The sequence below is a fragment of the Mytilus edulis genome, chromosome 6 (genome assembly GCF_963676685.1).
Source record: "Mytilus edulis chromosome 6, xbMytEdul2.2, whole genome shotgun sequence".
Lineage (NCBI taxonomy): Eukaryota > Metazoa > Mollusca > Bivalvia > Mytilida > Mytilidae > Mytilus > Mytilus edulis.
In genome coordinates this window covers 33,985,902-34,012,341 of record NC_092349.1, presented here as the reverse complement: position 1 = coordinate 34,012,341, position 26,440 = coordinate 33,985,902, and the positions used below count along the sequence as shown (strand labels likewise).

Sequence of the window (26,440 nt, the reverse complement as noted above, 5' to 3'; positions counted from 1 at the left end):
ACGTATAAGGCATATGCAAGAAAGACTAAAACGATATATACCCAAAAGGCACATAACAAAGTAGTAAAATGCATCAAAGATCAACTTAGCATATTGCATATTATTTGTCGATCGTTATAATCTGTTGGTTGCCCTATACATGTATAATGAAACAATTTGTAGTTGGGTTGCGTTATCATTTAGATATAAACTACAGCTCTTTTTAGTCCTATTTAAATGTATGTTCAATGCAAAACTAATATAAGATTGTTAAAGAAAACAATGAAAAACAAGTCTGATGAAAGCAAGTCTTGAGTGTTTACATTTTCGTGAGTAAATCTATAAATTTATTGATAAATGATCCGCGGATGAAAGAGAAATGGAGTCAGAAACCTAAATTCTCTTTCTTCTTAAATATTCAAAAATGTGACATTACATTACAACAATACATTCAGCAACAAAAGGTAAAAAAGAAAGGGCAAATAGAATTGTTACTCATTCTTTTCCATGTCCATTGATTTCTTTTGTCTTTGATATGATTGTTTGGTCAATGTCTTTAAGTCTCGCCTATTCTGAAAGAGGTAGACTTTTGTCTATTTCAGAGATGTGGCAGTAGGACGTATCGTCGACTAAAGTGGTATTCCGATGAAGGTAGCTAGCTCGGTCATACGTGCAGTCTACTGGAATTTCATAACATGATGCTTCCGATTCATATGGATGATATGGACTGTTTAAACTTTGACCTACTTCACAATAAGGTTTACTCGTAGACGGCATTGCATTTTTGGTTTGTTCGTCTTGACCGCTAGATGCCTTTGTACCACGACTGGTAAATGGGTGAAGGTACTCTGCCCTATCTTCGTTACATTGTGTTATACTCTCAACACTTGACGAGTCAACGTCTTTCTCCAGATTAGAACTGAATGTAATTGGTAGTAATATGCTGTCCAAATGACTATCGTCTATGCTTTCGTAAAGGGTTTCATGGAGTTCAAAAGTTTCTTGTGTTGCTAGTGCTTCTGCTTCGTCAACTTCTTCTTCAACATTTGTTTTGTGTTTTGGTTTCGAAATACACATACATTTCTTAATACAGTTTGAAATTCCTAAAATTCCAAGTAAAATAATAATTCCAGACAAAGCTCCACATAATAAAATTAGTACTTCTGTCTTTGATAAACCTGAAAAATAAGAATGTTATCAATTGCTAGTAGCTAGTAAACTTTTTCCAACTGATCATTACAGTTGGACATTATTATGTTGGGGTGTTACACCACTTACCAGTATAAGGGTGAGAATTAAGCGCTCACACAAATGTTTAAACCTGCCTTATTATTTCGTTTCCGGGCCCTATAATACATTAGTTGTTGTTGTTGGTTGGTGAGTACACATTAATTTTGTCAAACATTTTGGCATTGGTTTATTTCGTTTGAATTGTACAGGTATCAGGTTTTGTCTTGAAGAAGCCTTTCATAGCTTACTATGAGTTTTATTGTAGGTTGTACGGTGATAATCATATCACGGCCGTAATCTTATAGATTCTAATTCATTTGTTTCACTACTGAAACATAATGCACATACAACTTCGAATCCAGGTTATAACCCTCTTGTATAGGAAAATATATATAATTCAATGAAAACTGCTAGGAAAAGTCTTGAAATAAGGATTTGAAGATTTCATTGAAAAGGAAGTAGACGATATAAATTAGACTTTCGACCAATAAAGACTACGGACACATACATAACAATATCCAATATGTAAACGAAAAAGACAGCCTCACAAACAACAGGCTACAAAATGTTAGATAAGATAAGAACAAAATGGATGTAATCTCAGATTCTTCAAAAATATCTGCTCGATGTATATCAATGCATTCAGATATGAAAGGAATACCTGTGACTGAACATTAATTTAAAACCATTTCGCTACAGAATCGCTGATTTAAATGCAAGCAAAGTAATTCAATTATACCTGATTTGTTGCAACGAATTACTTTACGTCTAATTGATTTTGTAAAATGATAGAGCTTTTTTATGCAGAAATTTCAAATAACAAACAAACTATTTACTTAATTTACTTAGTGATTGCTAGTGATTGTTTTTTGTCTGTTCTCTTCTGTCAAGAAAAAAAGACCTAATATACATGATAGGGAATCGAGGCCTAAACCTTATTTTTGTACACATATAATATCTTTTAACAATATTAATTTTACCATCGAATTGTTCTTCTACGTGTATCGTTGTCACACTTTTTTCTGCAGGAAAAGATGTAGCTATGTTTGATTGGGTTGTCATTAAAACTGTAATAAAAAATGATAACATTAGATTTATATCGTTATAAATGATATTTACAGAAAGAAAACCTACATTGATTGTATTCTTAGATAAAGTTATATGTTTGAAGAATGCGAATAAAAATCCATTCTATTTTCCACCTTTCATTTTAAATACAAGTATTTCTATCAGTTTTTTATGCAAGATGGTTTAAATATATTTACACAAAACTCCGTGAATACGGAATGGGTACCTTTATATCAAGTTACAAATAAAAAGTAGTTCTTCTGAACACATTCGATCTCCCCGACTATTAGGTAATCAGTAAAAACATCATAAAAATTAAAGACTGAGTTATACGAATTTAAAAAATGGGCTTTCCAGATTCTTTGACAGGAGAAGAATATCTCGGGCCACAAGTGGCACACAATGTATTTCAAACGAAATAAAAAAATCGACGATAATTAGGTTTAATTCAAGGTAAAGAGAACAGAATAATGGTTACGGAAATTGGAACTTATCGATCGTCATCTCTGAATCAGATACTCAAAAACGGTTACCTCTATCGTGATGGATTTTTGGGTGGTAACGACCTCCTCAAACTCATGATGTAAAGAATCTGTATTTGATATCCTTTATTACAAGTTCGATTAGAAGATGGTTCGATAGCTAAGCAATTTCCAAAGCATATTACATTTTCAGTATTAAAAAGCAGTTAGTATGGCGTTCATTATCACTGAACTAGTATATATATTTGTTAAGGGGCCAGTTGAAGGACGCCTCCGGGTGCGAGAATTTCTCGCTGCATTGAAGACCTGTTGGCGAACTTCTGCTGTTATCTGTTCTATGGTCGGGTTGTTGTCTCTTTGACACATTCCCAATTTTTATTCTCAATTTTAACTATATAGAGCACATACTGCAAATTGGCGATTTATAAATAAGTAGTTGATAAAATAATAAACTGCAGCAATGATCGTCAATAATTGTTATATAAGGAGAATCACACTTCAACTTTTATGATCAAGATTTTCAGTAATCATGCTAATCAGAATGAAAAAGAAAATTGTGATCGTTGCTCTTCGTGTCAGAAAAAAAAACCGCATCGTTCGGTTGCATAAGTTTGGCTACTTTGATAAAATTATTGACTTCTGATGAGGTTGATACAGCTTTATCGTCCTTGTTGCAAATAGAAATTACTCATGTCAATATATAAACTAGATCCAAATGTTTTGACATTGAAAATATTTTAACAAATGGTCAACATGTTCTATTCACCGTGAAGTATTCATATTCTCCTTCAGTACCCGTTTGGTTGAATTTCTGTATTAGGTTTTATTATATAGATACCATAAAAAAACTAATATTTGAACAGCAGGAGTTTTTAAAATCAAATATGCTCATATTCATTTTTTCTAAATAAAGAATTTGTATATCATAGATGTGTATAGTAATTTTAAAATTTTCATATCAAAATATAAGTTCACTTTTACAAATTGTGCATTGGATGGAGAGTTGTCTTATTGACATTTATACCACATATTCTTATACCCATTATACAATTAACACAGATTAATTACTGTTTTGATAAAATTATAAACAAGTAGTACACGTTGTTATATACATAACAAATTACATACGTGTACGTGTGGTCTCTTGGTCAACACACCCTTCAACATTGTCACATCTGGAATAAATATGAATATAAATATATGGTAGGCAGCTACACTACATACCCAGTGAAGCAGACATTTCAAGCTTATCTGCAGTACTCACCACGATATAATTTTGTTCGTGTTGCTCTATATATGAGTTAAGGTCCGTGTGTTTGTGTTTTTTATATAGAAAATTCATTAAATATCACAGTGAAATCATTTTTGTTTTTGTGGTTCCTAATGAATAAGGGCGAAGTACGGTATTGCATATAGGCAAATAAAGGCAACAGTAGTATACCGATGTTCAAAACTCATAAATCGATAGACAAAAACAAAGCAAGACGTTTCATTAGACATGGTTGTAGCTTACAAAATTTTAATGTTTGAAACGTTAAGTATTTGAACGATATTTGTCAAAATGAAATAGAAGCAAAAAAGGTGAAGACAATAACATGCCTCTCAGAGAAACAAGAATGATTTCTCCGTAACATTCATTCGATATTGAACTAAATTATTGCAGCGATTTATTTCGGTGTAAATTCATTCACAAACGATAGTCCATGAGATATTCTATTTGTTTGTGAGTGGAAGCCAAATTTACATATACATTCATTCCATAAAAAATAACCAACAATGTGGCAATGTAATGGTCAACAATATAGATATTCCAACCAAAGAGAGTGCATTACAGGGTTTCATTCTCAAGCGTAGTTCTGAGCTAAGAACAAACTGTCTTTTGTTTTAATACTTTCACAGATAAGTTATTAATTGCCTCAGTTCTTTTACGTAAACAGCCATCTGCATACCAAATCCATCAAATGTCGATATTTTTCTTCATACAAAAACTAGTGTTGACTAGCTAGTGATTACAGTAATAGCTACTTAAATTAATGGACCAACGAGACACCCAAAAATATTATAGTTAGATATAAAAATAAGAGGATGTGATATAATACCTAATGAGAATCCATAAAAGACCAAATAGCATTGACATTAGCCTATGTGTTTAAGATAAAACATCGGTCTTACCTTTGTAACTCTTTGCACATGCATTTACGTGAACAGTCGTTACCAAAATAATTAACAGTACAGGGTTCACAAGAATTACCCCTTCTCGACATGAATCCTAATTTGCATTCTGGAAAAGTAAAAGTGACAGAGTAATATTATGCTAAAACATTAACTGTAAGAAATAATGTGATTAAATGTAACATTGACATTGAACTCAAATGACGTAGTCTTCATTATCTTTCTATTTTTAAATTTATTTTCAATTCGATATACATACTGTGACGTCAGCTGGCATGTCAGTAACTGCTTATAATCCTTTGTTCATTTATTTATTACTGTCATTTTGTTTATTTTCTTTTGTTACCTTTTCTGACATCGGACTCGAACTACTTATAAACTGAATTTTACTGCGCTTATTGTTGTGTGTTTGTTTTTCTACATTGTCTAGAGGTATAGGGAGAGGGTTGAGATAAAAAAAAACTGTTTAACCCCGCCGCGTTTTTGTGTCTGTCCCAAGTCAGGAGCCTCTGGCCTCCGTATGTCTTGTTATATTTATAATTTTAGTTTGTGGTGTATAATTCGGAGTTTAGTATGAAGGCCGTTATCACTGAAATATAATAAATTTTTATTTAGGGTCCAAACGAAGAATGCCTCCAGATGGAGGAGATTTTCGCTGTATTGAAGACCCATTGGGGGCCATCACCTGTTGTCTGTTCTGTTGTCAAGTTGCTGTCTCTATGAAACATTCCCCATTTCCATTCGCAACTTTATTGATACGTTTTTAGTATATGGTTAAATAATTCCAAATATTTTGTTGGTATGTAGAACATTTCGTGTTTTCCTTTTATCCACACAGATGCCTACGTACTTACTGATACACTTATCATTGATTTCTTCATAGTTTGAACAGCAATAGTATTCTCTGTAAAATAAAACAAAATATGAAAATTGATATTCATTTATTCGGAGTACATATTTTCCTTTGATGTATAAATTGTTACTGTTTACAGAAAGATATCACAAGACAAGGTTGATATACGATGGTGCAAACAAGAATTTCGCATATATGCTAATAAAAAAATTCTTTGATGAGTTCGAGTTCACATTTGACAATCCTAATTCATTTTTGGAAACTATGAATCATTTCAAAATGTTTATTGTGCTTACACTGCCAATTTTAGTTATTTTAACCTCCATCAATGCCAATTTTAAAATGATTTTAGTATTTTCCAGTATTCTTAAAAATTTAAGCTTTTTCATGTTTATTTATTTTATTTTCTTTTTATTTTCTACTTTTCAATGTGTATAGTAAGCTTTTCACAGTCATTTAGGAAAATCAGAATAGCTATATAATTCGGTGAACTTTAAAAGGTATTTGTTTGTTTTTTCCTTCGCTTTTTATATTCATATACTGCAATGACAAACCGATTTCTTTTCTTTTATTTATGTAGAAGTTAATGACATGATTAGTCTTTTTAGTTTAACTTAATTTGATCATGTTCACAATTAGCCGAGTTTGTCCCACTTTGATTTGTTTTTTAAATAGAGTGTTTCAGATGACATTTTTTTTAGATTAATAGTCTTTTGAAGCAATCTTCAATCCATTGTCAAAATTTCAGTGGTAAAATTTCATCGGAAAATATATTATGATGAATTAACATTTAAGAAATATTTCAGTATGTGCATAAAGAATAAGACTTATAACTGCGCATGGAATTGTACTAATATGTCGCATGTGGATCAGGATTTGCTTACCCTTCCGGAGCATCTGAAATCTCCCATAGTTTTATATGGTGTTCGTGTTTCTCAGTCGTTAGTTTTCTATGTTGTGTTTTGAGTATTATTTGTTGTCTAGATCTATTGGTCTTTTGGTAGCCAATGGCGCTATCAGTTTATTTTCGATTTATGAGTTTGAATGTTCCTTTGGTATATTTTTGCCACTCTTCTGGATTTGCAAAGTAGTTTTGTAATATATTACTTTGTTTTGGAGACCCATACAAACACAAAAAACTTTGCTCGTGCCATTACGTGAAGACTATAAACAAATATCAAAATGCTTGACACATATTCATTTGAAATTTATATTTTCCGGTTGTTATTTTTTCAATTTTGTTTGATACATTAAAAAATGTGCTTCAAAGTATCCTGAAACGGCGACAATGTTCTAAATAATAATTGAATTATGTCCGTATTGGAATTTTATTAAGGCGTGCATTTATATCGGAATGTTTAATGACGCTATTAGCATTTATGGAAAACAATCATACGGACATGATTCTAGCATTTTTGAGAATATTGTGCATTTTTTTTTTTAACTATTTGAGAAACGTTTTATAAAATCCAGCAAAATTGGAAAACCTTTAATTGATTCCACGTCAAATATTTCGATATTGTTCATTAATTCAAATAAATTTAACGATGATCAGTTCATAATTGAAAGTAAACTATGTACAATTAAGACAAAATCATTTTCCCTACATTCATTAAGTCAATACATCAACCTTATCTGAAACCTTAATGACACCTGTTATACGGCCGGTGGATGGAGATGGATTTCATATATGCAAAACGCATTGTTTATTTATTTTTTTGGTATACTTTGTCGTACGGAATAATCAAATATGACAACTAAGTCAACTCTTCGAACTTGAACTCGATATAAAAAAAAAAAACCAGCATGTAAAATCTACATTATTTACCGTATACTTTTGGGTAAAAAACTGATTCATTTATAAAAATGTGCAATATACCTTTATATTTATCATACCTCAGTATTTTTTTTTTATATAAAAAATAATGAAATTCCACAGACTAATTTTCATACTTTTTCCTGCTTATTTTTCATTGGACAATACTGACGTCATTAACTTTTCTGCATGGATTTTGTGTGCTTGGCAATGTCAAACTCTAATTGTAAACGGTATAATATGTTTGTGTTGATCGTAATCTCACTTACAAGACGAAATTATAGAAGAGAAAGAAAATCTTTGCGACGCATTTTTTAAAGATCTAAAATAAAGTACTTTAATAATTTATAATATTGGTCTGATGTCGTCTTCTAGACCCGTATTTGCATTTGTTGTACTGAAGCTAGAATTTATTATATGCACGGAAAGTTTAACACAATTAGTCCTAGTATTGATTGCAATTAACGAAATATTTACAAATACAACACGGACTATAAAAAAACAAACGTATACTGTGGATTCATTTATTTTCGTGGGTATCAATTTTCGTGGATTGAGGAAAACATGCGTTTTTGTGGATATTTCATTTCGTGGTTTTGCCAATCACTTCATACAAAGCCTATAGAAAATTTGTTATTCGTTGAACATTTGAATTCGTGGTTCACCTGTATCCACGAAACCCACGAAAATTGGTATTCAACGAATAATAATGAATCCACAGTAGTTCATCTTGTGCATGTCAAGTTATGTGACATTTTTCTTTTCTTTCAGATGATGTATTTACACTTTAAGAGACTTAGCCAGCTTGGTATAATAAACAACTAATGACTGTGTTGTTCAGTATAATAAAACACCTAATGACTGATTCTGATGGTAATAGAAAGTGTGTTGTCCCTTCGCCTCGATCAATAGTTGGTATCCCAGGGACAACAAACTTGATTTTACCCTCACATCCAGTCAATAGGTGTATGATATATATATATTTTCGTTTATTAAATTATTTTCTAAATCATTAAGATAGTGCTATCTTGCATATTATCGCTGATTAAAGCTCAACTTTGGGTCCAAAAATCTAATTTTGCATCGTGATTTCGTAGTGAAATTCTTTGTTGCATGTTAATTCATAACTAAAAGAAATGCTTAGCTGGTTCATTTTTTATATTTATACGATATAAAGTTATAATATAAAAGTGTTGATATTTTTAACATTATTTGCTAGTTTCTGATGAGATATTAAATGTCGTATTCAATCTTATAAAAACGTTAGGAATGTTATAATTTTGGTAACATACTAAGAATTATACTTTAAGGAGTGTGAACAATATTAGATTGAGACTATAGTGAAATATTGGACGCAGTTTATGTTCAATTTTCAACATCGTGTATAATGTTTTATGTAAGGTGACAAATATAACAGTCATATATAAAACACAACAATGGTCAAAAAGGAAGAAAAAAAAATAGACGTAAACAAAAAACAGCCAAAAACTACTAAATAAAAAAAGACAGATCAACGCGACATTTATTCAATAATTTATATAATTCTCTCGCTTTTCTAAACCTGGTATCCACAATTTTCATGTTTGTTTATTTTTAAAAAGACTACAGTTGCGAATTATAAGTTCAAAGAGAATTTACTTACCTTGATATCCTGTCAACACATGTGTTGTTGTCTTTTTCTGTTAAACCTCTGACCACACTGCTTTTAAAAGATAAGAACAAAATTATCAAGCTTCTCAACATTTCTCTTTCATGGTCCAAACAAAAATGTCTATTAATTTCAATTATAATGTGGTATATGGTGTATTTTTAAAAATTTCAAGTGATTCAGGATACGATTAAGTACTTATGTAAAACCAAAACATTCAATACTTAATTGAATGTCGGTGTTTCGAATGCAAAACGTGTAAATGCTTCCTTGTATGATAGGTTTGTAGTTTGCCTGTCAGTTTGTATCATTCCAACTGTTTCATCAGATAGGTAGGGTTTCAGGAGACATGGAAATATTGGGCGTCCGTCCTTGTGTCCTTTTTGTTTTGTTAGCGCTCTAGGTATAATTGAATTGAGTGTTTTTGTAAACCATGTTAACACCATGTCGCAAATATGTATTCCCATATTTTGGACGAATAAAGTCATTTTTGATAATATAATGTTTAACGAAGAGCACGTCGATAAATAAAATACGGTCTCAAAGAAGAGACAAGTTCTATATAAAAACTCTTAATTAGCCAGAGTCATAAAAATGTATGACAAAATCTAGTCTAAATGGACTCAGAGTACAAACAGGTCTTCTAAGCTTTATTAATGATTCAAAATTAAAATATAAGTTTAAAATGTAGATTATATCTATTTTTTGTCATCTTTGGCAGCGTGAGTTCATTTTTGGGGTGTTGAGACATATTTAAGTTTTAGTTTGTATAAAGATATACAATGTTGATGATAGTTATCAAACGTACCATGATTATAATTTCATACGCGAGACGCGCGTTTCGTCTACATAGGACTCGTGAATGACTCAATATAATTAGAAAACCATGGACGTATGAAGTTGAGAGGCATTGAGGACCCGAAATTCCAAAAAGCCAAATATGGCTAAGGTAATATATGCCAGGGGTAAAACAAAATTAAAAAAAAATCGTAGTTTTTCGAATAACTTGTACTTTTGCCAAAAAAAGTAACAGTAAAAAAAAGGACCATATAATTGATATTCATGTCAATACTTAAGTGCTGACTACTTGGGCTTGTGATACCCTCATGAACGGATCAACCACCGGCGGTGGCATCGACTCATTGATGTGAATAGTTATCGAAGGAACAATGCTCATAATTTCATACGCCAGACGCGCGTTTCGACTACATTAATACTCGTCCGAGACGCTCAAATAAAAAAAAAAGTGAGAAAGCTAAACAAGTATTATGTTGAAGAGCATCGAGGACCCAAAATTCCAAAAAGTTGAGCCGAATATGGCTAAGTTAATATATGGCTCGGATAAAACAAACCCTTTGTATTTCGAATAATTCATACTTTTGCAAACAGTAAATTAAAAAAGGACCGAATACGTGAAATTCATGTCAATACCGAAGTGCTGACTATTGGGCTGGTGATACAATCGTGAACGAAACATCCACCAGCAGTGGTATCGACCCATTGGTGTAAATAGTTATCGAAGGTACATGACGTATAATTTCATACGCCAGACGCGCGTTTGTCTGTATAAGACTCATCTGTGACGCTCATACCAAATTCATAAGAAGGCCAAACACGTATAAAAGTTGAAGGGCTTTGAGGAACCAAAATTCCAAATTGTTGTGCAATAAACGGCTACAGTAATCTATGCATGGGATAAAACCCTTAGTTTTTAGAATAATTCATACTTTTGCAAAGAGTGAATTTAACAAAAGAGGACCATATAATTGATATGCATGTTAACTTAAGTGCTGATTACCAGGCTGGGGATACTATCGGGAACGAAACGACCACCAGCAGTGACATCAACCAGTGGTGTAAATAATGATAACGAAATAAAAGTTACACCAATTTTGTTTGTCAATAAGCAGTGACCTAATTTTTCTAAAGTAAACAATTAAGTTTTCTGAATTCGAGAAAAAGGAAAAACAATTGATTTAGAAAGCACCAACACGTTGAGGATGTAGCTATAGGTATTTTGCTATTCCAAAATGTTGTTATATCAACTGTTTGTAATTATTTAACAAATTTTTTTTGTCGCAATAGGATGTACGTTCATCTGAAACTTATAGCACCTTAAGTTTTTTGTATGGTTTGTTATCTTATGTTAAAACTGTGGGAATGCACTATACAGTTATTATTGCTCAAGTATTTATTTCAATACAGATGACCAAACACGTCAATTGTCGATTCCAATTTGCTTAATTACAGATTTGTTGCAATGATTAAGGATATTGCTAACCCTGGGATTTTCAAAATCATGACAACTACTTTCATAAATTTGAAGAACTTATTTTACTCGCTAATCAAGTTTAAAAGCTATCAATATTAGCAATGCTTTTCAATAAACAGTATGTGCAAAAGCAATACCCGTTAAAACTAAGCAACACTCAACCTGTAGTTGTATATTCCTACACCAATATTAAAGTAGGTATGTTTTGATTGCCTATGAAACAAATATCCACCAGAGTCTAAAATAAATGCAATGTAAGGAATTATTTTAAACAGTATGAGCCAATGTGTCATGTTGGAGGCCATACTTTGACCTATAATTGTTAGCTTTTTATACATTGTGACTTGTCTGAAGATATTACTCATTGGCATGCATACCATCTCTTCTTATTAAAATCATAAATCGAAAACAAACTAACAATGTTATGGCAAAAAAACGAAAAGACAAACAACAGTACACAAAACACAACATACAAAAAGAAAAGGCCGAGTAACAAGAACCCCACTAAAAAACTGTGGTTCCTTTTAAATGTTTCAGAAGGGTTGGTAGATCCCGGTGATGATTTTTAGAGTATATGTTACACACGTCTTAAATGTCATTGTTCATCATTCAGATAAAATCGCACTCGTCATGTTATGACTCTAGACATTAACATTATAACAATGAACAACTTAGAGTGAATAGCTAACGTTCCAAAATGTCAAGGCCTCTAGCTCATCAACTAGATATAATACTTTCAGGCTACTAATGAATGCAGTTAAATACTTATTTTTTTGCCAGAAAATTAGCAAAGTACGTTTTATGTGAACCTTACTGGACACTTTACCTGAAACAACCTTTTAAAGGCGTTCCTCCATACATTCAGAAGCGCTTCTAAAAAGTACCTTTCAAATAACGTCATTGTGAATGTTTTATATTCATCTCATTAAAGCATAAAAGAAAACCGTTTCTTAAAAAATACAAAATTGACCTATCGTTTTATAAAATAGTGTTTTAAGTATCATTGAAAATACCTATGGGAACATAAAACCTGAATTTAAAACCAGCACATACATTACCAAATAAAATCAACGCCAAAAAAGCACTATAGACTACAGTAGCGGATCAGACATGATAATGTCCCTCCCAACTCATGTCAGTTTTAGTTTCCTCCATTGTCCATACATTCACCTAACCTACCTCACCTATTCACCTATCCTCTTCATGCCGGTCGACATTTAAGGCCCTGATATAAATGTATCTTGGGTTTCCGTAATCATCAATTTTTTATTCTGTCTGGTGATTAGCTATACGAGAAACCTACTACCTGTAGAATGGAGTTTTGTGGTCTAGGTTTTCCTTCCCATAGATGGTTGTCTGCCATGGCTGACGAGTTCCATCTTCCCGGCTTTTCTTTCTGGGTCTGCTCCAATAGCCTTTTGATCTTTCCATATCAAACCACAAGGCAGCGGCACTATTTACCCATAGTTGGGACAAGGTTGATGAGTGCAAGGGCGTGTCCACGCGCCGATGGGCTTACACACTGCTTCTCTAGGGCCCTTGCTGCTCCGAGATCCTCTACAATAATGCCTAGAATGCTAGATACTAGTTACCATGTGCTGTCGCAGGGAGGCATTGTAGAAGTCTTGAATAGTGTAGAGGCTATATACCGACAGAAAGACTTGCGCACTCGGCTTTCTTTTCACCCACAAAGCAGGCTAGCCAGCGGTGATAGAGAGCCTATGGCCCTAACAACACTAGACGCATACAAAAACCTGTGGTACAGACCACCAGCACACATTGAACTTGCTTTGTACAATACCATTGAAACATGTACAATAGACTGTTCCGAAAAAAAATCCTTGCATCATGTTGTTATGTAAATAAATGACACGGAACAACGATTCAGAAACTTGAACAAAATATATACATGTACGCTACAAATTAAGAATCACAATATACACACATATGTTATTAGCACGTACTTACATCTTTATCAGAACATACCAATCAGATATTACTAATACGTAAAGATGTTATGATTCAAAACAAAATATTCTGTTAAGTGAAAGGAAATTTACAATGAGATACAACTTGACATTCGAGAAATTCCTGATGTTACCTGAGTAAGGTGGTACCGAACACCATCACTGAAATTAATTTAGCTCGTTTAATTTTCAAAATATGTTGACCGAATATTTACTTTGACCTTTTGACAAAAATATAAAAATTTCAAAACTCTTGAGCAACACGCTTAATATTTCATCACAATAGAACGTGATTGAAACTTTTAGCTGATTTTTATCTCTCTGTAGTATTATGTACCACATTAAGCAACAAGATACTTTTTATGATAAACACGATTTGAAGACCTATTACGTGTATTAATTTAAAATAAATTATTGTGTATGTTCCAGACCGTATGAGTATTTGGACCGTACGCGTACGGTCTGACTTATATTAAGAAGTTGTCAAAGTTAATTAGATCCATATAACAGATCAATATAACTTAACTCTCAAATAGATATAAAAAAGTTTAATTGTAATTGAAAAAAAACAACTATATATTTTAATGATTTAAAAAAATTCACGCTAATTGAATCTATTAATCTCTTGTATTTAACATGTCGATCACTCAGTAAAATAATTGAATTATGATCACTAAAATTGAAAATATCGGAAGTAAATATAATGTGGGAGGACAATTGTTTTAGAATATTTATGAACTTTACCAAAAAATATGTTTGCTAAGGAACATACACGAACTGCAAAAATGTAAATGTAAAAAATATTAGTACGTTACTTGTGGTAGCAAGTGTAACATTGGTTGAGAGTACCAAAATTAGGATCAAGATATACAATTAAACAAATATTTAATTTCAATTGTTCATTTGTTCATTTTATCCGTGTAATTGTAATAATATTAAATTAGTAAATCTGAAAATAAAGATTGTGATTAATGTTATTTTTTTTAAAATTTAACCCATATGATCTAATAACATGTATGGTCAGCTCGTACTGGACCATACGCATATACTCATACGGTCCGACCGTACGCGTATGGTCGGACCGTACGAGTATACGTATACGGTCCGGACCTACGCGTACGGTCTAAATACTCATATGATCTGGAACATGTACACAGATGAATAACAGTCTTTCACTTGTGATTACGAAATTACAAAATTAAGAAATCGCTATTTGAATGCATTCTCTTTTTAATGCGATAACTTGATGACACTAAAGCCCTGTAATACCGTATCAACTTGGAGATATATACTCCATACTGCATTTTCAACTTGAATATTGCCACATAGAAATGAAATGAACATAATGAGAATCCTCTAACTAACTGTTGTTTTGAAATTTAGCTTTTATCTAACATTTTTTGCCAATTCATTGATGAAAGGTGCAATATCAACCAGATATTTTTGTATATATAGACAGAACTTTGACCTATAATTGTTAACTTTAATACAGTGTGATTGAGATAGAGAGTTTTATCCTGCAATTGGGTGGTATACTATACAGATATAGCCCTACAAATATCGCTATGATGTATCTGTATACTATACAGATATCGCTTTAAAGCTCCACCCACTGCCGGACTGAGTATTGTACAAACCTGCGTGATCTCAGAATGTGTATTGCAGTCGCATTCCAATGACGTATTAATTGCGAATTTACGATTACTTTTATACGTTCTGTTTGTTTTCAAACATTTCTTTAGAGCAAAAAGAATCACCAATTTTCTGATAACATACACACATGAACAGCAGTCTTTTAATACGATGACAACTATCGATTTCAAAACTTTAATGTGTATGATTAATATTGTGTTACAAAAACAACCATGTCTATTTGAGCATGCATGTTAAGTGAATGTCGAGTCTGAAGCGTAGGACAACTCGTACACTCCTGTTTCAAATTGGACAATGTTTTATAAAAAAAAAAATTATTGTTGAAATCATGTGTTTTTGTGTCTTTCAAAACACAAATAGTGTACATAATTAATTACAGGATAAAGGCAATAACTGTTTAGAGTCTTTAAGTATCAGCTGTAACCTCGGCTCGAAATAGGTGTAATAGCTCGATAAAAGCTTGCATACACCTTGTTTCCAAGCCTCGTACAAATACAGCTGATAATTAAAGACACTAAAGAGTTAAGTTATTGTCTATGTCACAGTGGCATTAATACCACATATTTCTATTTATACATATTGTAACCTTTATGTCGAGCTAAATGTATTATATGTTATCAACATTAAATTCAAACTAAATAGTATTATTCGAAGAAAAATCAAAATAGTTTCTTTTCGCTTATTTTTTTTTTTGTATCCGAAAATTATTTTCTTTTACAGACCAGAACCGGTATTTTCACCTGCCCAGTCTTTAAGTTATACTAATGTGCTACACAATAATTGAAGCTTTGATGTATAGAAATAAAACAACATTAAAATTAAAAAAACACTTAAATTTCAATGTAAAACAAAACTTCAATTTTCACTTACAATAATGAAAACAAAAAAATACAACTACTCTCAGATCTGTTCCAAGTGTCTTTTTGTTGTCGGGATGTACAAGAACCCGGCCACTTCCACTTGTATTTTTGTCCATCTGATGAGTTAAGCATGTCTCATCTGATTTTCATAGTTCGTTCTTATTTTGTACTGTTATACCACTGTCCAAGGTTAGGGGGAGGGGGTTGGGATCCCGCTAACACGTTCAACCCCGCCACACTATTTATGTGTGTGCCTGTCCAAAGTCAGGAGCATTTTATTCAGTGGTTGTCGTTTGTTAATGTGTTACATATTTGTTTTTCGTTCATTTTTTTTATACAAATAAGGCCGTTAGTTTTCTCGTTTGAATTGGCTTACATTGTCATATCGGGACCATTTATAGCTGACTATGCGGTATGGGCTTTGCTCATTGTTGAAGACCGTACGGTGACCTATAGATGTTAATGTCTGTCATTGTGGTCTCTTGTGGATAGTTGTCTCATTGGCAATCATACAACATTTTTTTTTATGTAAGAAACATGACTTGAAAGTTGAAATTTTACATCTTAAAAATTAACTTCTTAAATGAATTAAAATATTATAAAAGATTATGGAAGGTGATCCTTTCTGGAGAAATAGTTTAACAACTCAGAATTTTACTTTTTATTATTAATTGTTTTATGCTTCCGTAGAGTTCAAACAGAACGTGGAACCAATCCGAATGACAGCAGCTTTCAAGAAAGGAATGACAGTCATTAATTGGATATTGTTTACATAAGAACATATTTAGACATTTATGTCGTTTACAAACCTTTTTAGACACAGGATTGTCCATTGTTAACGACTGTATGTTTCCATTTACATGTGGTTTGACTAAATAAGCCATCCAGTTGGTTCCCATTGACATATATCATATATCTCATGGGACAGTCAAGGTATGCTAGAAAAAAATCAATTCTGAAGAAAGCAGTAAAGTATTGGTTGAGTAGGCATAAGTAACTATCATGTCATTATCAATTCGCTTAACTGAAAAGTATGAACTCGTTGAAAACATGTTCTGAGTGTAGAAAACGAATTGCTATTAATTTTTCCCTGAACCAAAAGTACAAACTACACATGTAAATAGACAAGTAAGACACGATTTCCGAAAATAATATTTCCCAATTCCATTGCATTTTTCTCCACAATCTATTCTGAAAACGGTTCATTTTGGCATATTTTATAAATATGACAAAATGAAGTTTTGTTGATTAAAGTGTTGTACGGGTGAAGGTAGCTTGATCGGTCATGCGTGGCGTCTTCTGAAAACTCAGTACTTGAATCGTCTGAATCGTCCACCTCTATAGCCAAATAAGGATAGCAGGTAGTTTGATCTGCTATGCAAGTAGAATTGTTCGCAGAAGGAAATACCTTATGGCTGTGTTTCTCTGTGTGAAAACTTGAATCATTTGATATAAGACTGCACAAAGGTTGTAGGTAGTTTGATTGATCATCGTTACAATTTGTTGAAATTTCAGAAATTGACGATTCACTGTCTTTTTTCAGATTTGGATTGCATGAAGTTTGATTTTGTATACAAGAAGATATCCTTGTTGAAGCATATGTCTCTTGGCTTTGTTCCTCATTTAGCCAACTTGATTTCCTTGTTATAGGACTGCTTACTGGATCTAAGTAGCTAGATCGATCATCGATGTAATGTGTTGAACTTACAGAATCTAGCGACTCATCGTCGTTTCCCGGATTAGGATTACATGTTTGTAGAACCGATATGCTGTCCAAATGACTATCGTCGATAGTTTCGTAAAAGCCTTCATGTAGTGCAAAAGCTTCTTGCATTTCCTGTTCTTCTGATGAATGCACCTCCTCTTCAGACGGTTTTTCTTCATGGTTTGATGTTGACATACGCATACGTTTCCTCACACATTTTAAAATTCCTAAAAATCCAAGTAAACCAATTATCCCAGATAAAGCTCCACAGAATAAGATTAGTAGTTCTGTCTTTGAGAAACCTGCAAAATCAAAGTATTTGGTTAGTAGTATCAAATAATGAAAACATATTCGAACTGATGTATAAAGTATAATTTACGTTGTGCTGTTACAATATTGTCCAATTTGAGCGCTCAAATAAATCATTAAACCCCTTTTTATGTATATGCAGGAATTTATAGGTTGTCGTTAGTTGGTGTCTACCATAATTGATTTTTATATAAAAAAGGCCATTTGTTTTCTCCTTTGAATCGTATCACATTTTTTCTGTTTGTCATTTGTAGTTAGCTTTACGGTATTGGTTTGCTCAATGTCAAAGGCCTTACGTTAAACGTTAGTTACTTGTAAAACATGTATCAAATACTATGAAGATGAATAGAAATACATTCAGATATGAACATAATGTCTGTATATTGTACATTAATTGATAATTCAATAATTATTTCTCAGTATAAATAATACTTCTTTTAAGATAGAGAAAATATGCAGATTTTTTATTTCAATTTATTTGTTAACTATTATTATTCATTTTTCGTACTACATGGTTCAATAACATTCATGCCAAGCTATACCTGCATAATGATACAGTAGCTTTATAACTTTATAGAACGTCTTCCCAATTGATAGTTTTTAAGGAAAACTATTGCAAGAATTTTGAATTGCAAGAAATACGGTCGCAAATTCATAATAAAAGGCATTTCATTTTAATAATCGGTTTATTAAATCCACTAAATTTCATGTCAGTATTTAAGTTGCTCCATCTATTATTTCTACCATTCATTTTAGAATGGTTTTGATATAAATTATGTACTGAGTTAATTTAGAGGCTATTATAACATAAATTGATTTTGTACGTAAATATTTATTCTTAAAAGTGGATGCAAAATGATTTTTTTTAAATCAACCAGTAGTATTTTTTTTTAAATACTTTCAATTTTTTATAAATGCTGAATGTAACATTAAGCTAACATTTTGAAATGTATTTATATAACAAAAGGTATTCTTTCTCCTGGTGGATATTTATCATTGTCAATCATATCATATATCCTAATTTGAAAGATTCTTATTTATATATTTTACTGTTCAAACTGAAAAAAATAATAGAATTTTGAGTTTGGGTTATCACCCTTTTCTTAGACATGGTAGACAAAACGAGAAGTTTTTCTAATACAATGTTAACAGCTTACAACATTTGGGTTATAATGAATTCAAGATATAATTGTAAACAGATACAGACGATATAAATAAAGGCAACAGTAGTATACCGCTGTTCAAAACTCGTAAATCTATGGATAAAAAAACAAATTTGGGGTAACAAACTAAAACTGAGGGAAACGCATTAAATATAAGAGGAGAACAACGACACAACATTAAAATGTAACATACACAGAAACGGACTAAGCATTATACAAAATCCGATGACAATAACAAATATAACATCAAAACCAAATACATGAATTTGGGAAAGAAAAGTACCGTGACACGTCTTATAGTAATGTGAATTCACACTCAAATATAAGAGAAAACAAACGACACAACGGAAACACAACGTAAAATGTTTAACACACAGAAACGAACTATAATATAACAATGGCAATTTCCTGACTTGGTACAGGACATTTTTAAAGATAAAAATGGTAGGATGAACCTGGTGTTGTTGCATGCCAAATCTCGCACTGTAATGGCAATGTTAAATATAACATTGAAATGACAACATAATATTACAGAACTACAATACAAATAAATAGGAGAACGTATTAGACAAAGAAACACATGATTAAAAGATAACAAAAGGCATCAGGTTTTAAATTCAATACGCCAAAAACGCGCCTCGTCCACACCAGACTCACCAGTGACGCCCAGATATAAAAGATCGAAAGTGAAAAAAAGTACAAAGTTGTACAGCACTGAAGATCAAAAGTTGAAAAAGGTTGTGTCAAATATGGCTATGTTTTATGCTTGGGATAAGATCATCCTTATTATTTAAAACAATATATGCTATACTAACAGTAAATTTTATCAAATGAATATAAAAGATATACATAATGAAACTGAAGTATTAACTAATTACAGAAAACAAAACCCAAATACATGATGCAAAGACCAACACAGAAAAATAGACACACCCGACTTAGTCCAGGCCTCAACGCAAAAAATCATAAAAATGACGTCACATACGAATGGTGAAAAGGCAGAAAAATTACGTCACATGAATTTCTGAAACATCACAAAAATGACGTCACATTTGAAAAACTATATCTAAAAAGTAAGATAGAATTAGGATTGATTTAAGATTGTAATGGAACTAAATACTGATTTTACATTTAAACACAATGCACATTGCAATACTTATTAAAAGCAATTAACTATAATATATATATGTCAAGTTTGTTTTGAATCCAACTTCAAACGTCGATTATCGTAGATTACGTTGATCAAAATCAAATCTAATAAATGAAGGCGGTGATTAATTTTCTTTACCATAACACATGAATATAATAGAAAAGACGTCAATAAATTATAATAATTCACTCAGCAAAACAGTCACAATCGGGAATAAGTCACGTTCGGTAATTAAAGGATAAGACGACGTTATGACAAACCACAATCTACCATGTGGTAAAAATGTCCTTAGCTAGTTTGGTCAAAGACACATCGTATGGATCAACTAATTCGTGAAGGAGACAGTCAAACCTCAAAACATGCAGAAAAAAGTCAATACCAAAGCCAAAAGAAACAAAAAGATTAAATGACTAACAACAGTCCACAAAACACTTCACAGAATAGTTTTTCATCAAAATAAAATAATTAAAATTGGGTGATCTCAGGTTCTCCGGAAGAGTATCGATTTATTAATACAATTCATTTAAGATGTTATGAAATATATTAACATCTTCTAAGAATGTCTTACAATTGCAGAGATCTCCTGAATCACTGACTGAATGTACTGCAAACAAACAAATCGAAAAAAGATGCAAGTGCATATTCAATTTATTAAATATATTTTTTACAGTTAAGTCTGCCTCATATCTAGACATACATCTAGAAATTTACATGGAGGGTTGGTTGAAAACAAAACTCTACGACAAAAGAGGGACGAAAGATACCAAAGGGACAGTCAAACTCATAAATCTAAAACAAACTGACAACGCCATGGCTAAAAATGAAAAAGACAAACAGAAAAACAATAGTACAAAAAACAAGAGATGATTTCAGCTTCCAAATTGTGAACTTTTCATTTCTGTGTAGAAAAATTCCAGCAGCGCATGCATACGGAGTATATATCTCCCGATTGATACGATATTCCCGGGCTTGTGTTTCCTGTCATGATTTCCTTGATGGAGGATTGTTGCTCACAAGGAAGATATTGAACCAAGAGTTCCAAATGGTGGAGTTTAAATCATTCCTTCGTAAAATTTACGGACGCCATCACGAGTTGGTTGGCTGTTATGGAATAATCGTTTCACAGATGCTATTGGATATGACTTTTGTCGTAACTACAATACCCTTTACTTTTCACGAATTTGAGCTACAAAATTGGACTATTTACCGGATTCGTAATAACATAAGCAACACGACGGGTGCCGCATATGGAACAGGATCTGCTTACCCTTCCGGAGCACCTGAGACGACCTTAGTTTTTTATGGGGTTCGTGTTTCTTAGTCTTTAGTGTTCTATGTTGTGTCATGTGTACTATTTGACTGTTTTATCTTTTTATTTGTAGCTATGGCGTTGCCAATTTTTATTAATTTATGAGTTTTACTGTCCCTCTGGTATCTTTTGTCCCTCTTTTTAAACCAATATACTTTAGGTGCAGACATGTTGTTGTATATTATCATATAAAAATAATATTGAAATCTATCAAAAATTAGTTAAGCCTTGTCGGATTTTAGCCTTTATCGCGTTAAATGTGTAGAAATTCATTTTGTTAATATGAACTCATAAGATCTTTGCTGCTTCAGGTTCATTAACCATACATATTTTATACATAACCTTCAATTCTACCTTCGGTTTCTTTTTCTCTTTGCCCTTTTGTCACACTTTCTTCTGAGGAACAAGCTTTAGCAATATTTGATTGTGTAGTCACTTAAAACATAAAAACAAAATAAATTTAGATTGTTTTCGTTATAAATGATGTATATATATAAAAGCCAATATATTATTCTACAAGATTTTTTTTTATAATACATAATATAGTGATATAAATAAAGAAATTTAAACTTGTACATTTGAGGATGATACATTTATTTTGATTTTCTATCTTTGATTTCAAATATTCATTCTTTTTTCTTACTAGACGGCTCAGCAATTTTTAGACAAAACTACATTTGGTAAAGTAATTAGGACAATTATATCTAAATATCAAGTTACACATTGAAGGCAGTTTTCTGGTTTTCTTGTACCAGATCGATAGGTATACATAAGGATAGTCGCCAGGACCTTTTTTGGTAGAATGAATTTACATATAGCTATATATGGTATAATAACTGAATTTCAAGGATCATACAGTCATGTAGAATACAATTAATTAAAATTCAAGTCTATGAAGTTTCAATTCCTTTTTTCTCGATTAAATTAAATTTTTCAGTACATACACTAATCACAGGTACCAGGATAAACCACACAGACTTTTATAAGATAATGCTATTGGGTACATAACATGGTCTTGCTTTAAATTATGTAGAAAATTAAAATCATCTTACTTTAACATCACCATTATCTGCTTGTCATATTTACATTACAGATTTCAAGAACATGAATCCATCAATTTTTAAATGATTTCCAAAGAATCAATGGCATATGTGTCTCGAAACAGTTAGTAAAGGATAATTTTTATTCAAAACTAATATTTGCAATTAAGAAAACTAGTATATTAACTGAGAATGGAAATAACTCTTTACAATATATACATTTTGGGTCATATCTACATTTTTTACATGGATTTGACACTTCAATTACATATTTAAAAAAAGGATGAATCTATCAAATTTTGAAAACTTTGAAGTAATATTTCAATAAGGTAATTATATTCCTCGTCAGAACTCGTATGATTGCATCACTGAATACCGGTTTAATCATACTTATAACATATAGAAAGCAAGCATTCATAATCGTTATAAATAACTATTAAATCTTATGGCATTGAGGTTTACTGTTATTAATAGATATAGGAAGATGTGGTGGTGAGTGCCAATGAGACAGCTATCTATCCATATAACAATTTATAAAAGTAAACCATAACATGTCAATAAACGGCCTTCAACACGTCGCCTTGGCTCACACCGAACAACAAGCTATTAAGGGCCCCAAAATTACTAGACGTGTAAATTCATTCAAACGGGAAAACCAACGGTCTAATCTATATAAAAAACGAGAAACGAGAAACACTTATAATTACATAAACAAACGACAACTACTGTACATCAGATTCCTGACTTAGGACAGGTGCAAATATTAGCAGCGGGATTAAACGTTTTAATGGTACCAAACCTTCTCCCTTTTTCTGAAACAATAGTATAACATCACAACATAGAAAAACACACGATAAAATATCAATTGAAAGGCTTAACTCAATCAAAAAGCGTAAACCAACACACTATGAAATAATAAATTTGATCTGAGATACCTGAATGCATATACATAGTTAATAAAATATTACGGACAACATTCAAGGCCAAAAAGCAAACAGACAAGTCCAAATAAAGTCATGGCAAGACACCACCCTTCCAAAATAATCACTTTTGAAAAAACCGGTTTTCATAATATATACAGGTAAATGAAAAATAACTTTGTCGGTTTAGATATACTACTTCTGTGTATATAAAATTATCAAATAATTAGGATTACCAAGAAAGTTATGTCATATAAATACCTAATTTAACACTAGATAAATATTGGGTGAATATCAACAATAAAACTTTATAATTAGAGCTAGATGAAAGAGGGACGAAAGATACCAGAAGGACAGTCAAACTCATAAATCGAAAATAAACTGACAACGCCATGGCTTAAAATGAAAAGGACAAACAGACAAACAATAGTACACATGACACAACATAGAAAACTAAAGAATAAACAACACGAACCCCACCAAAAACTAGGGGTAATCTCAGGTGGTCCGGAGGGGTAAGAAGATCCTGCTCCACATGTGGCACCCGTCGTGTTGCTTATGAGATAAAAATCCGGTAAATATTCGGTAGGTAACTTTTATGAAAGGGGAGGGGATTGTAGTTACGACGTAAGGAACATATCCGATATCATTTGTGAAACGGTTATTCCATAACTATCAAGCAACTCGTGATGGCGTCCGTAAAATTAACGAAGAGATGATTTCAACTTCACAATTTGGAACTCTTGATTTAATGGTTTTCTGGTGAGCAACAACCGTCTATCAAGAAAGTCATGATAGGAAATGCAAGCACGGGAATATCGTATCAATTTGGAGACATATACACCGTATGCAGGTGCTGCTCGAATGTTGATACTTAGAAATGGAGAGTTCACAATTGGAAAGCTGAAATCATCTCTTTTGTCGTAGAGTTTGGTTTTCAATCGACCCTCATTGTCAATTTCTAGACGTATGTCAAGATATGAGGCCGACTTTACTGTATCTGTTGTATCCTTTACCTCTAGTTCAATGGGATATATGCGTTCGACATAGTCACCAAATTTTGAATTATTTAGTGAATGAACATCATCTATATAGCGGAAAGTAGAATTAAAGGATATTGCTAACTTCTTATCTTTCTTCCTAAGAACTTCTTGTATGAAGTCAGCCTAACACAATTAATAATAAAAAATCATGCATGAGAGACTAAAATCAACTAAACCACATCCCTCGGATTTAGTAATATTTTAACGTCATGAACAGTCAGAGAAGACGTGACTTGTGCAATGCCAAAAAATAAATGCATCGACAGGTAGTAAATTTAGTGAGGAGCGACTTCTTTAGAGATAACAATTAACGTGTGTGTGTCTCTATACATCCCGCCTCAAAAGAAGATACAATTTAGTTATGTTTTAATTTACTAATGACAAAATCGATATTAATGCTAATGTAAACTATATGCAGAGATCTAATTACAATATTGATAAGATGACCCTTACTTATAAGTTTGTTTAAAGGTTCGATGAGTTCGGATCACATAGTGATTTTTGCGCTTTAAGTACAATATTACCGTAATATTTAGGATGTGAAATACCATTTTTGATACGTTTTCTACAGATACAGCCAAATTTACTAATCAAATCTTTGTATCTTTGAAAGAATTTAGTAAAGTTTTTAAGTAATTTATTGTATCGAAATCCCGGACACAATAATTTCCCAGTGATGCATTCATTACGTTCGTTAAAATCTATGATATTAGAACACACAAGGGCATACCGAACGAGTTTGGATATATTAACACCGTATGATGGCGCCAAAGGCACATCGCCGTCTAAAAAAGGAAAAGTAACAATAAGAAATGAAAAATCGTCTCTTTTGTCGTAAATTTTAGTATGTAGTTTTCCGTTAGAAATTGAAATGTCTAAATCTAGAAAAGTGCAACTGCTGCTGTTTGTGTTAGATTTAGTTAAAGTAAGTTCTTTGGGGTAAATTTCGGAAGTATATTAGAGAACTCTGGATTATTTAACGAATAAATAACACCCAGATAACGGTAGCTATTGTTGAATGTATCAACCAAATATAACATTGATGGGTCTTTACTGAGTTTGGTCATAAACTGAGATTCATAGCAATATAGAAATAAATCTGCTATTAAAGTGACACAGTTAGTGCCCATAGGAATACCAACTACCTGACGATACACTTTACATAAATGTTATCTAGCAGAAAATTTAAAGCTGTAATAATATCCTCACATTTCCAGTAAGTGTATCTAGCATACTCTCCCATTTCGTAACAGAAAAAGGCTTTAAACAAGTTACAGCAAATTAAATTACAATGAGATTTTTCGAAAGACCATTTTATTAAATACAAATTTTTTTGTACAGAGTAGAAAAATCATAACTGTCAACAGAATTATAAGGACCATCAAAAGCATGTATTTTATCTAAAACCTCTAAAGAATTATTAACACGCCAAAAATAATTTATACCATTATTTTCATAAGCTTTATTACAAAAGTTAATAGCCAGTTCTTTGATAGTAGTAAGGGAGGTAGTTAGAAGCACTGATAGATTAGTAGTATAACACTTACTCGATGCGGAGATAAAATGGAATGTAAATGTTTTTTTGTGTAATTTCGGTAACCAGTACATGGTAGGGATTTTCAAATGTTCGGAAGATGCTTTAAGATTGGTAGTGGCAGTGATATGCTTGTTAACGATTTGACTCTCTGTGGTGCGTACGGACCTGAATGTAGAGGAATTGATAATTTGGTTTTGAAGAACTTCCGTGTAGTATATGCGTCACACCACCACTACATTATTGGCTGCCTTGACTGCCGGTACG

General features: G+C 32.0%; 1 protein-coding gene across 1 annotated transcript; it reads right to left on the bottom strand.

Moving 5' to 3' along the window:
• Positions 1-317: 317 nt before the first annotated feature.
• On the bottom strand, positions 318-25,882 carry LOC139526364 (uncharacterized). Its single transcript, XM_071321500.1, has 9 exons — positions 25,849-25,882; positions 21,991-22,071; positions 17,263-18,007; positions 9,243-9,371; positions 5,786-5,835; positions 4,932-5,040; positions 3,888-3,934; positions 2,190-2,276; positions 318-1,157 (listed from the first exon to the last, which is right to left on the bottom strand). The coding sequence occupies exons 1-9, from the start codon at positions 25,880-25,882 to the stop codon at positions 547-549; spliced, it is 1,893 nt and encodes a 630-aa protein (XP_071177601.1). The 3' UTR covers positions 318-546.
• Between the last annotated feature and the right edge of the window lie 558 nt (positions 25,883-26,440).

Bases quoted from the DNA above. Each gene is read 5' to 3' on its own strand.
- LOC139526364 (XM_071321500.1), bottom strand. From the start codon at position 25,882: ATGGGAGAGTATGCTAGATACACTTACTGGAAAT. The intron at 5,041-5,785 runs GTAAGTACGTAG...TTACTTTTCCAG, and splicing joins AATCAATGATAAGTGTATCA to AATGCAAATTAGGATTCATG. The intron at 3,935-4,931 runs GTAAGACCGATG...TATTTATTCCAG, and splicing joins ATGTGCAAAGAGTTACAAAG to ATGTGACAATGTTGAAGGGT.